Raw genomic sequence first — 12,877 nt, forward strand, 5'->3', positions numbered from 1 at the left:
TGTGCGCTCGGCGGAAGAGGATTTGGGCTGACGGCGGAGGTGGAGGGCGGAGGAGAGGGAGGGGCGCGGCCGCACTTGAGAGGGATGTTGAGGTTCTCCACCTTTTGGAACTTGGACACCGGGTTCTGGTTGTACTTGCCGAGCTCCTCCTCGGAGATGATCTCGACGAGGCGCAGCAGCTTGATCCCGTCGCCAAAGTCTGTCTTGAGGTTCTCGACGGCCATGCCCGCCTGCTTGAGGTGCAGGTTGACCCACGCGGTGAAGGATTTGATCTGCATCTTTTGCCGCGCCGCCTCGCCATCCTTGGATCCGGACAGTCCCTCGGTCACATTCTCGTCGGGCATCGCTGCGGTCGGTGCGGTGCCTGCGAGGGGAGGGTGGTCGGCGGTCGCAGCCGTCGGTGAGCCCCAGGCTGAGCAGCCGCTGGGGCTGATCGCGGCTTGGCGACTTGTTGCGTGTCGGCGCTGCGGCGCTAGACGCGCGCCTGAGCTGGGGAGCCGCCGCGCTTGTTGAGCGTGCTCGGGAAGCGGCCGCCCGCCCGAGTTCGGCGGCTTGGATAAAAAAGTTATCCATTGATCGGGTGTTTACTAGCTCCGAGTAGAGGGGGCGTTCCGCCGCTAGGGGACACCCAAAGCGCAGAACCAACCCTCGGAGACCCGTGTTTACTTTAAGGCCCTTGCCCTGCGAATGCGCACCCCCCCTAGCTAGGGGTCAGGGCTCTCTAGCCCGTAGCCCGATGCCGATCATCCGGCTCGCTGGGTGCGCTTCTCAGCTCCCCGGCCCTGGATGTGAGGTTGATGACTGCACTCCAAGTGCTCCAAGTGATATGGGAATAGGCCGGTAGCGAGAATCGGCGAGAGACTGCGAAGAGAGATAGGAAGAGGCGGACGCCCAAGGGTGGGCGACGGCTAGCGCACCACACCCCTCTCCTTAAAATCCCTGTGTGGTGGCCGTCTGAACCACACGTGACGTGTCCCTCCATTCACACTCTCAGTCCTTCCTGGCTGGTCTAGTGCCTGGCTTCTCCGCCCGTCGTGCTGAGTTGGTCGCACCTCCGTGCATCTTCGTCCTTTAGACGTTTCACCTAGAGCAAGCAGGGCGGCACGCCCCCAGGTCCACCCGCCAGCCGGGTGGGTGGGGCTTGCACGTGGCAGCGGCTTGACTGGTCGCGTCAGCCCTTTTGTGAAGCCCGACACGCTATCCCTGCTCAGGCCATGCCTGACACGCCCACCAAAAACTTGGAGCATTCCCAAACTCGGGATCTCCTGCAAGGCGCTAAAGCCTAAACAGAGTGCTGATGCAATGATGACGGAGTGCAAGTTCGTTCCGGCCACCGCCCTCGACGGGCTCGCGGCGAACCTAGCCACTCTCCTCGAATGGAGCCGACTGCAAGACACCGACGGCATCGGCTTCTTCTTCATCACGAATGGCGCTGTCTACATGGATAACATTGCGCCCACCGTTTGCTGCACCATCCCCGATGCGGTGCGCTGCGCGCGCCACGAGCTGAAGCAGCTCAAGCCGCGTGACTTTTCCGACTTGCTCGAGTTCGTCGCCAACGACAGTCAGTCACACCCACCGCCGACGACTTTGCGCAGGTCGTGGCTGTCCACAAGTCGGTCAGTGAGAAACAGTCTGCTATTGTGGCCGAGATCGTTGTCTCCCAACGCGTCCTCAAGCCACAAGCGGGTCGACACCCTCCTCGCCGAGGCGATTCTCAGGTCCTTCTTTGCCGACGACGCACTGCGGGCCATCTACCGCGCCGAGAAGGCCGCCAAGATCAGTGGCGCTGGTGGCACTTCCATTGCCCTTTTGGCCGCCATCCGCTCCACCATTGCTGGAGTCCGGCCGAAGCTTCAGAAGCTCGTCCTCGAGACCGTCGGCGTCAAGCCTTTTCTTGCCGCCAATTTTGGCACTCAGAGTGGACGGGTCCACTCCGAATTCAGGCGGCGTTTCCTCCGCCTTACCCGGGCCAACGATTGGCTTGAGGACGAGCGGCTCAACCCCACACAGCTTACTGCGCTCCTCCACAAGTTCCTCTCCGAGCTGTCGCCCCCCCCAGCACTCCAAGGTGCCATCTGCCAAAGGAACAAACAAGGGCACAACAACACAACAGACGACAGGAAGTAACATGTGAGGCTAGAGCAGGCTTGCTCCGCCTCTAGCAATCTCACCGCCAGCCGCAAGGCATGGACGAGACCGTGTGTGGGGTCTTGTGAGCTGTCTATGGACGCTCTCCTCACAGGCTAGCTGCCTACTGCTAGCCCTAACTCGCCCTCATGGGAGATGTCAATTCATTGTATGAGTGTATGCGAGCAGAAGCGCGTGTGCTGAATCTAGATCGCACGCCGTGGCGTATGACTTGGGAAGGCATGCGACCGCAGCGCGCATCGTAAGGTCGACGGGGTGCGCGTGTCAGCGAGAGAGTTGCGGGTAGAGCCATGGCCCATGCCTGACTGGCTCACCTACCGCGGCCGGAGAGTGGACATCCTCAAGAGCGACTGCGAGGGGTGCGAGTCCTCGAGCCCCTCGTCCACCAGCTGCGCCCCGAGCAGGAGCCGCGGCTGCAAGTAAGTCCTCTCCGCACAAGATCTTCTCGGCTGCACACCTCCCCCTCAGCGGCAACCCCTCGCTGGGGGCCACACCTCGGACCTCGCTCCTCGGGCACGCCTCCCGCCCTCTTGGATGCAGGTGCTGCTGGAGCTGCACGGCTCGAGAGACTACCTGCCTTCGACCGATGCTCCCGAGGCCGCGGTCGAGAAGCTCATGCGCGCCATCAACAAGACGCATGGCATCTACTACCGCGAGCCCAACATTCAGCACTCGGACGGCACTTGCATCGAGTTTGCCATGCGCCGCCGAGGGGGTGTTGTGGTGATGGGGTGACAGCTGCACATGTGTGCTCGTGTACGCATGTTATGTACGTGTCACACGTCCTCCACTTGTTTGACTCAGACTGCTGACTGGAATTTCGCTGTCCGCCATCGAGACACCCACGAGCCACGTGAGGCGAGAGACGTAGTGCAGTGGAGGAAGGAACCAACCACCCCAAAGTCGTTTCTCTGTGGACTCTGCCGTCTGTCTGCGTTCTCGCACATGCAACATGGTGCATGACATGGAGTACTCAGCTGTCGTGACCGTGGGATGTCTGTGGGCCCGAGAGAAAGATGTGTGTGTGTGTGTGTGTGTGTGGTGTGTGTGTGTGTGTGAGTGTGTGTGTGTGTGTGTGTGTGTGTGTGTGTGTGTGTGTGTGTGTGTGTGTGTGTGTGTGTGTGTGTGTGTGTGTGTGTGTGTGTTGTGTCTGCTTGCTTGTTTCATTCTAGCATCAGAGGCTGCTAAATAAAAAAAGGTACGAGATCTCAACATCTCGAGATCACTCGAGTGTCGAGAGATCACTCGCCTCTCGCGCGAGATCCTCGAGGCGAGATCACGCACAGGTAAATCACGGCACCGTCGCTCAGAGGTAGAGGTAAGGGGCCCATGGCTGCCCAGAGGTAAAGGCAAGAGGGCCGCAGGCCCTCAGAGGTAGAGGTAACCTAGACCCCTCCTACCGAGAGAAGTCACGGGGCCCCTACCCCTCAAAGAGCCGTGACGCGTGAGGATTTGCCATAGTTGAGTTCTTGCTTAGTATTCGAGCGTACCCCTACCCCATTAGAGCCGCAACCCAGACGATAACACATATGGCGCGTGCAGATTCCATGAGCTGCACCAACGATGTGAGCTGCACCGACGCGGCCGTGCTAGCGGCTGAGCGTGGCGAGGAGAAGGCGGTGCTGGCGTGGCTCGAGGGCGGCGGGCGAGTCGACGCGACGTACGAGAGAGGCAAGGTGAGCGGCCTCACGCTGCTGATGTTCGCCGCCCAGGCAGGCCACGAGCGGGTGGTCGACCTGCTGATGCGGCACGGCGCGGAGGTCGACAAGAAGACTAGCAACGGCGGCACCGCGCTGACGTTCGCCGCCCAATACGGCCACGAGCGGGTGGTCGAGCTGCTGCTGCGGCGCGGCGCGAAAGTGAACCAGCAGAGCAGCGACGGCCTCACCGCGCTGACGCTCGCCGCCACCCAAGGCCACGAGCGCGTGGTCGACATGCTGCTTCGGCACGGCGCTGAGGACCTGCAGAACAGCGGCGGCGGCACCGCGCTGATGGCCGCCGCCTACTGGAATTGCCCCGCCGTCGTGCGGCGCTTGCTGCGGGCGGGCGCAGACGCGGCGGCGCGCACTGTGAGCGGCAAGACGGCGCTGCAACTTGCCAAGGAGAAGGGCCACGCCGAGTGCGTCAAGATCTTGACTGAGGCAGCGGAGGCGGCTGCGGAGGGCCGGGTAGGGGCGGGCGGCGCTTCCTCGGGCGCGGCAGCGGCAGCTGTGGACGCGCCGCTGCTCGGGCAGCGAGTCGAGCTCAGCGGCCTCTCTGCCCGCCCCGAGCTGAACGGGCAGCGGGGCGTGGCTCGGAGCTTTGAGGGCGGGCGGTACGCGGTGGCGCTCGAGGGCGGCGGCGAGAGCGTGCGGGTGCGGCCGGGCAATCTGTCGCCCGCTGCGGCGGAGCGGGCGTCGAGCGGTGCCACGGCATTCTCCGACGAGGTCATCGCAGCGGCTCATCGAGGCGATGAGGCGGCGGTTCTGGAGTGGCTCGAGGGTGGCGGGCGGGCCGACGAGACGTACGAGGTAGGCGAGGTGAGCGGCCTCACGCTGCTGACGGGTGCCGCCTTCTACGGCCACGAGCGGGTGGTCGAGCTGCTGCTCCGGCGCGGCGCTGAGATCAACCTGCAGGACAGCGACGGCGGCACCGCGTTGATGGGCGCCGCCTTCCAAGGCCACGAGCGTGTGATCGACTTGCTCATGCGGCACGGCGCGGAGGTCAACCTGCAGAAGAGCAACGGCTTCACCGCGCTGATGACCGCCGCCCAGGAAGGCCACGAGCGGGTTGTCGAGCTGCTGATTCGGCACGGCGCGGAGATCAACCTGCAGGACAGCAACGGCCGCACCGCGCTGATTGACGCCATTTTGCAAGGCCAGGAGCGGGTGGTCGATTTGCTGCTGCAGCACGGCGGGGAGGTCAAAGCGCAGGACAGCCACGGCAGCACCGCGCTGATGGCTGCCGCCATATCCGGCAACCCCGCCGTCATGCGGCGCTTGCTGCGGGCGGGTGCAGACACGGCTGCGCGCGCTGAGAACGGCAAGACAGCGCTGCAGCTGGCCAAGGAGAAGGGCCACGCCGAGTGCATGCGCGCCATCGAGGAGCATGCGGCGGCGGAGGCGGTGGCTGAGAAGGCGGCGAGGGAGGCGGCGTGGGCTGCGGGGGCGGAGGCGAGGGAGGCGGAGAGAGCGGCGGCAGAGGCGACTGCGGCGCGGCATGCCGAGGCGCTGCTGGCGGAGGAGGAGGCGGAGAAGGAGGAGCGCGCCAGGGAGAGCAAGAAGGGCAAGAAGAAGAAGAAGAAGAGCGGCAGCGGCGAGGCAGACAACGCGGCGCCTGGCCCCAGCGCCACCGCCGCTCTGGCGCCGCCAACCCCACCGCCAGCCCCATCTCCTCCGCCCGCTGACGCAGCCGCCATCGCCGCGGCGGACGAGGCGCTGCAGCAGGCCGTGGCTGCTGGCTCGTACGTCGGCCTAGCGAGTGCGCTGGAGGCGTGCAGCGGCCTTGCGAGCCCGGCGGTGCTGGCGGCGGCGAGGCGCGCGCGCGACAAGCTCAAGGAGTCGCGGAAGCGGGAGAGCCAGCGGCTGCGCAAGGCTCATGGCGCGGCGATGGGCGCGCTCAAGTCGCTCGACACTGCGGACAGCCCCTCCGCGCTCCGAGCGGGCATCGCCGCCGCCAGGCCGCACGTGGGCGCGCTGCCTGCCTTGGCCGAGGAGGTGAGCGCGGCGGAGTCGAAGCTGGAAACTCTGTCTGTTGCCTCCGAACCGGCCGCGGCGGAAGAGGCGGCTGTTGCTCGGCCCGTCGAGATAGCCTTGTCGGACCTCACCGCGGCTACCGATGGGTTTGCGGAGGGCAAGCTGATTGGCAGCGGCGGATTCAGCCGCGTCTACGAGGCGTCGGCCGACCTCCACCTCTCCCTCGCCGCGCCGCCGCAGCTGCGCCACTTGCCGCTCGTCGTCAAGCGGGCCAAGTCGGGCCAGTCGGGCGGCTTGTCGCGGGCAGAGCTCGAGGTGAAGCTGCTCAAGGCGGTGAGCCACCCGCACCTGCTGCCGCTGCTCGGCTACTGCCTCTCGCCCGACGGCGTCTGCCTCCTCTCGCCGCTGATGCGCGGCGGCTCGCTCGAGGCGCGGCTGCGAATCTCGGATCCCGACCGCGCGGCGCAGCTCCGGCGGCTGGGCATGGAAGAGCCGCCGAGTCCGCTGACGTGGCGGCAGCGCGTGCGTGTCGCGTGCGAGGCGACCGAGGCGCTCGTCTACCTCCACTCGAAGGGCATCGTACACCGCGACGTCAAGCCGGACAACATCCTGCTCGACGAGAAGCTGACCGCCGTCCTCGCCGACACGGGTTTCGCCAAGGACCAGCGCCCGGACGCGTCGGTCCGCTGCCGCTCGACTGCCGCCCTTTACATGACCACGGGCTACCTCTGCCCCTCCATCATCAAGGGGGGCGAGTACTCGAGCAAGACGGACGGCTACGCCATCGGCATCACCCTCCTCGTCTGCCTCACCAGCCGCTCCGAGGTGCAGCTCACCGACCGGTGCGAGGACGAGTTCGACGAGCTCTGGACCAACATCGACGCGTCCAAGGTCGCAGACGCGGCGGCGGGGTGGACCGCCGCTGCTGCGCGCGCTGTCAAGGACCTCGCCAAGGCGGGAGACGGGCAGAAGAGCCTCTGTCACGACAGCCTGCGCAACCGCTGCACGCTGCCCGAAGCGCTGCTGGCGCTCCGGGCGCTGCTGTCTTGCGCGCAGGGCGGGGCGGGGATGGAAGAAGCTGCGCCGGCACCTGGAGACGAGGCCGCTGCGGCAGCCGCCCGCACCACCGGGTACGAGCCGTCGCCACTCTCGGTGCAGGTGCGCGGCATGCGCACGTCCGGCGACGCGCAGGCGCGCATCCAGGGCAACATGCTGCTGGCGTTCAACACGCTGATGCCGCGCCTCGACGCTGCGTACGCCTCGCGCTCTGCGGCGGCGCCCGACGGCTTCGAGGAGCGCATCAACTATTGGCACCGCGAGTGCGGCCTGCCGCCCGAGCTGCGGAGGCAGCTGCACTCGCTGCGCATCTGGGCGAACGCGGCGAGGCACCACGACGCGGCGAGGTGGCGGAGGGACGGGCCGCGCAGCGAGGGGGAGGCGTCGCGGCTCGTGGCGGCGGTGACGGAGGCGATCGGAGCGCTCGAGGGGTAAGATTTGTTTCGCCTACCCTACTCCCGGGGGTAGGCCGTGCACGCGATGAGACCGTCTTGGGGTCTGCTTGCTCTGGTTGGTAGGATTCCTCCCACGTACGGCTTTAATCGGGCTCCCGCGACGCCACATCATTCTCTTTCCGAAACCACAATTAACTCTCGGGAGGAAAGAAAAAAGTAGGGTTGCCTAACGTTAAGAGCTGAACAGTGTTGCTAGTGTTAACAGTATTATACTGACAGTAACAACAGATGCAAAACAGTGGGGGGCCCCCCAACAACAGTAGCTAACGTTAGGCCGGCTGAACAACAATAAGGAAGGCCTGGCAGTGACCCACGACGATCTCTAGTGTCCAGTGCGGGTAATACCCGAAAATACCCGGAAAATCCCAGGTATTTTCGGGTTTTACCCGGGTTTTTTGCCATTTTCTGCTTGCTGGCCGCTGAACAACAGTAACAACAGTAACAAACAGTAACAGCTTGGGCTGGGGAGAACACTTGAACAACGTTGAGGATTTCAGCCAACAATAGCGCAACTGTTAGGCCCCAAATTAACGTTAGGCAACCCTAGAAAAAAGCACGCAACGCATGTGTCGTAGCTGAGGTGGAGAATTGGGGTGGTTCCAAGCCCACAGTCCTCAGTCGCGCAGTGAAACCACGTCCTTGGCCGTTGGACCTTTGGTGCCGACCATGTCGCCGTCAGACTCGTAGAGCCTTCCACCTGCAAACGGGCTGCCCGAGCCGTCACTCTCCACACCAACAGGGCGGCACAGGTCATGTGGAACGGTCCCAATGATTAGGCGACGACCTCCTCGTCTCCGCCGTCCGCTCCGCGCGCACCAGCGGGAGCCGGCCTGACAAAAGACTGTCGGGGCAGCCCCATCACAATGATCAAAGTAGTCAGGCGAGCTAACCATCGACTCAGGCTCGACGACGTGCCAACTTGTCCTCTTCATCGTGTCTCAGAGTTGACCGTGCCCATTCATTCACCCTTAGGCTCGACGAGCTGCTGTCGGAGCAGCGCCGCTGCTTGCAGGAGCCGCTACGCACAATAGGGGCCTTCCACTCTCTTCATGCGCGGGGGAGAGGGGGGGGGGGGGCTCCTGTCTTTGGACGTGGCGTCGCGAGGGTTGCCTGGCCCGTGCGGCCCACCAACTAGTACGGTGTGGAGAAGTTCACCGACCGTACCTCTACCTTCCTTGTGTGCAGGAGCGGCTGCAGGAGCGGCGGCACTCCACCGGCGCCCGCTTCCTCTGCTGGAGCCTTGCCGACGCCGTCGTCCGTGAGGTGATCTCGGGTAATCTCGTTCGCAGGTTCGTCCTCAACGAGTGGGTCGAGGAGCTCGACGATGCAATCACGACACGCCCGATCAGCGACCACGCGCAGCACCTGCACGACCTCCGCACTGTGCTCGAGAAGGCGCGGCTAGACTGCAACTAGTCCTCCCATGCTAGATGGCTTGCGCGGACCTGCGTGGAGCGTGAGCCTGCCCGCACTGCACATTCGACGCAAAGAAGAGGCGACGGGAGGAACCGGCAGAGGATGCAGTGACGTGACACACACACACACACACACGCACACACACACACACACGCACACACACACACACACACACACACACACACACACACACACACACACACACACACACACACACACACACACACACACACACACACACACACACACACACACACACACACACACACACACACACACACACACACACACACACACACACACACACACCGCTCACCCACGCGCACCGGGCCTTGCACTTTGAATGCCGTGGGGCTCCTGTCGTTAGACGTGGAGACGCGAGGGTTGCCCCCCCTTGCCCCACCACCTCGTGTGTGCTGTGGAGAAGTTTACCTTATTACCTTACCTTACCAACTTACTGCACAATGTCCCCCCCCCCCCCCAACCCCCATCGCGAGAAGAAAAGGGAGGTGTTTCGTGCGAACGCATAGAGCCGTATGTGAGGTGTCGCATGAGGTATGTATGTGCCGCTGCGACTTTTGGGGGCGATGCGCGGCCGAGAGCCATGTGGTGAGCTCTACATAAACGGCTGTTGCTTTCGACCAATCAGCCCGCCGGGCCTCGCGCCCCCCCTCCCCGACCGGCCACGCCCTCCGCGGGAGCCCTCTCGTTCGCGCGCGGCCGCGCCTCCTCTCGCGCCGCCCGTGGCCTCGGGGGGCGGCAAGCCGAGCTCCGCGTGCACCTCTGCGAGGGAGAGGCCTGTTCACAACCGCAGGTGTGAAGAGACGCGGTACATAGCCGCGAGCGCAACTCTGCGATGGGGAGAGGCCGGTGGAGAGAAGCTGCTGCAGGAGCGCCTCATCGATCAGCGAGGCCGCCGGTCGCGGCGGCAGCGCCTGCTGCTGTCGTTGCTGCTGCTGCTGCTGCTGCCTCAGCTGCTGCTTCGGCTGCTTCGGCTGCTGCTGCTGCTGCTGCTGCTGTCGCAACTGTTGTTGCTGCTGCTTCGGCTGCTTCGGCTGCTCCGGCTGCTGCTGCTGCTGCTGCTGCTGCTGCTGCTGCTGCGTCTCCTGTTTCTGCTCTTTCTGCGGCGGCGGCAGCGGCCGCGGCGGCGGCGGCAGCATGGCAGGCGAGTCGTCGATTGCGGAGGCCGAGCCCGTGGCGCGATAGTGCTCGAAACGCGGCGGCTTCGCGCCGCCGGCCGCCGCCGCCAGCAGGCACTCGGGCCACTCGGCTGCCAGCGCGGGAGGCGCTGCCGGTGCGTCGGCGGAGTCGTCTGTTCCGAGCAGCGATGTCGTCGCGGGCTCGAGCAGGAGGATGCCACCCGAGACGCGGCAGTTGATGAGGCGTAGCGCGGCGCCGACGGCGAGGAGCTGATCCGCGCCCGCTTCGTGCAGCGCCGGCAGCGGCGACCACTCAAAGGCGGTGCAGCACTCGGCGCCGTCGGTAAGCTGCAGAAGCCAGGTCGGCTGGCCCAGCGCGCTCCCGGAAGGTGGGTTCGCGATGTCCTGCGCGGCGACGATGCGCAGCACGAGCTCTCCCTGCAGCGTCAGCGCGGAGGGGCCTTGCAGTCGAGGCAGCATGAGGCCGTGGGCTCAGGAGGCGCCAGAGGCAAGCGACGTGTGCCGACGCTAGAGGATCGAGGAATAACGAGAAAGCGGACATTTCCTCTAAGTACCCCGCCGCCGACGGGGCCGCCACGTACGGACCCGATCGGAATAACCTGGGGGATCCGGAACCGCCCCGCCGGAGGCTGGAGTACCCGGGAGGAGGTGCTGGGGGAGGGGAGTTGCCGCAATGCGATAACGGTTCCGCCGGCGGGCCGGGGGGCCGAGGCCGGACGGAGGGCCCCGGGGGGGGCTTGGGGTCAGCTGTCGGAGAGGGTGAGAGATGAGCTGGCGCGGCCTTTGCGAGTAGAGTCGGGACGTACGGACGAGCCGAGGACGATAGAGAGACCGCGGGGGCGGGCGCGAGTCCTCGATCGAAGTGAGCTGGCCCCACTTCCCGGGGAGGGGCGGCGTGGCGATCTAATGCCGCTGCCCTCGCCCGAGGAGTCGGGCATGGGATCACCGTCGGTGGTGGCGACAGAATCGGACAGAGAAGACGAGGCGGTGGCGGGGCCGCGGCTGAAAAAGGCTAGGAGGGGAGGTCGGGCCCCGCGCCCGTCAGACGATCATCGGAAGGCGAACAAGAGGAAGAACTCAGAGGAGAGGGGAGCCTCCTCCGGAGTGAGGATGAGGACCTTACGCGAAGGGGCCCTGAGCGGTGACGTCGTGTGAGAGTGCGTGTCGTGTGCATGTCTGGTGTTCATTATAGCTCCGAGTAGAGGGGGCGGTCTGCTGCTAAGGGGAAACTCGGAGCGCGGAGCCAACCCTCGGAGACCCGTGTTTACTTTACGGCCCTTTCCCTGCGAACGCGCACCCCCGGGGCTAGGGCTCTCTAGCCCGTAACCCGATGCCAATCATCCGGCCCGCTGGGTGCGCTTCTTAGCTCCCCGGCCCTGGATGTGCGGTTAATGACTGCACTCCAAGTGCTCCAAGTGCGGGTACCCGCACTATCGTAGTTATGGCACACTTAAGAGCTGTGAAGAGAGTGGTACCAGCACTGTGGGTCGTTGCGGCACGCATGGGGGTCCTCCCGGACGTATGATCCTAGCCCAATACGTCCCACGGGGCACATTTCGATTTTTGACAGAATTAAGTGCACTCTGCCCCCGCACGGTACTAATAGTCGTAGTTTTGGCACCGCTGCCCTTCACGGCACCACACCGCCGCTTGACAGCCCGAGATTAGCCTAGCAGCGAGTGGGCATCGCCTGCCGGTCGGCTGGGCACGAGCCAAGCACTTGGGAGGCCGTCAACCGAGCCCGAGCGGCGCCTGAGGTGGGTGCCACGGCGTCTGCACGAAGGCGTGGCGGGGTGAGGAACCAGGGGTGGTGAACACCTCCCCGTCGGGCGCGCGGCGCGTCGGATGGTCCGCCGAGGCCGCCGCCGCCCCGGCTACGGCGATGGGGGCGGCGGGGCCGACCCGGCCGGCGTTTGTCGGCTCCACCTACAGAAGAGCAGTCTCTGTGGGTCGACGATACTAACTCGGTAGTAACGCGGAGCGGTGCTGTGCGGCGCCGAGTTGTGCGCGAGGCGACCTCCTGAGGCTACCTGAGCTGGCAATGGATGCCACCAGGACGCACGGCTAGCAGGAGCCAGTCAGGCATGCCCTGCTGTGGAGCAGAGCCGGCTGGCGCACCGGCGATACTAACTCAGCGCGCCGCGAGAGGCGAATCTGGGCGACTTTGGAGGCGCAGTTCTCGAGCTTGCCGTCGACGATTGATGTCGGGTAAATTGAAATTGCCTTCGTCAAATTCTTTTCCACTGAGCGAATTCTCAAAAAACCAAAAAATGAAGGTGGATCCTGGTCCAGCGAATTCTTTTCGCAAAGCCGCGAGACGGCGAGAGGAGATTATGTTGTGTCGGCAGGGGATCTACCTCACACCGTTGTGGGCGAAATCCTCTCCGCTGGCTCCGATGGCGGCGGCGCGGGCCTCTCTCTTGTTGTAGCTGTCTTGTTGTTGTTGTCGGATATTTTCTTTTTGGCCTGCCCTGTGTGCCCCCGGGGGGGAGGGGGGGGGAGGGGGCCCGATCCGCCCTCGCTGCCGCTCCGCTTGTTTTTCTCCTCCACATGGCCTCCCACCGCATCGGCGCCCGCGTCGCGAACCTCTCGCCAGCGCAGCTGTGCGCCATCATCGAGGCGCAGGCGGGCGCGAGCGACGCTGCGCTGCGCGTGGCGGAGGAGCACGCCGCACGGCTCGTGGAGCAGCCCGAGTGGGTGCTCTCCGAGGTCCTCCTCTCGCCGGACCTCGCCCCGCACATCCTCGCCCAGCTGCCGACCAAGGAGCACGCCGTCAAGGGGACGTGCCGCGCGTGGCGCCGCGGCTGGAAGGAGACGCTGAAGAAGCGCGAGAGGCCGCGCATGCTCGTGATCGGCGGCCAAGACAGCGAGGGCGAGTTCCTTAACTCGCTGGAGCGGTACGACCCGTCAACGAATGAGTGGGAGGAGGAGGCTGTGGCGCCGATGCTGACGGCACGCACGTATG

The 12,877-nt window shown here is 65.0% G+C and overlaps 3 protein-coding genes across 3 annotated transcripts; 1 reads left to right on the forward strand and 2 right to left on the reverse strand.

The window, feature by feature from the left end:
• Positions 1–75: 75 nt before the first annotated feature.
• Positions 76–344, reverse strand: EMIHUDRAFT_235397 (hypothetical protein; the record flags this gene model as incomplete). The annotated part of the gene is made up of 1 exon (XM_005780309.1): positions 76–344. A coding segment is annotated over one exon (269 nt), but the record flags the coding sequence as incomplete, so codon positions are not given.
• Positions 345–3,803: 3,459 nt separating this feature from the next.
• On the forward strand, positions 3,804–6,735 carry EMIHUDRAFT_366471 (hypothetical protein; the record flags this gene model as incomplete). Its single annotated transcript, XM_005780310.1, has 2 exons — positions 3,804–3,842; positions 6,212–6,735. A coding segment is annotated over exon 2 (502 nt), but the record flags the coding sequence as incomplete, so codon positions are not given.
• A 2,606-nt stretch (positions 6,736–9,341) lies between these two features.
• EMIHUDRAFT_366477 (hypothetical protein) lies at positions 9,342–10,454 on the reverse strand. Its single transcript, XM_005780311.1, has 2 exons — positions 9,621–10,454; positions 9,342–9,550 (listed from the first exon to the last, which is right to left on the reverse strand). Exons 1-2 carry the CDS (start codon positions 10,369–10,371, stop codon positions 9,369–9,371), a joined length of 933 nt encoding a protein of 310 aa, XP_005780368.1. The 5' UTR covers positions 10,372–10,454; the 3' UTR covers positions 9,342–9,368.
• Between the last annotated feature and the right edge of the window lie 2,423 nt (positions 10,455–12,877).

The sequence above is a fragment of the Emiliania huxleyi genome (genome assembly GCF_000372725.1).
Source record: "Emiliania huxleyi CCMP1516 chromosome Unknown EMIHUscaffold_218, whole genome shotgun sequence".
Classification (NCBI taxonomy): Eukaryota; Haptophyta; order Isochrysidales; family Noelaerhabdaceae; genus Emiliania; species Emiliania huxleyi.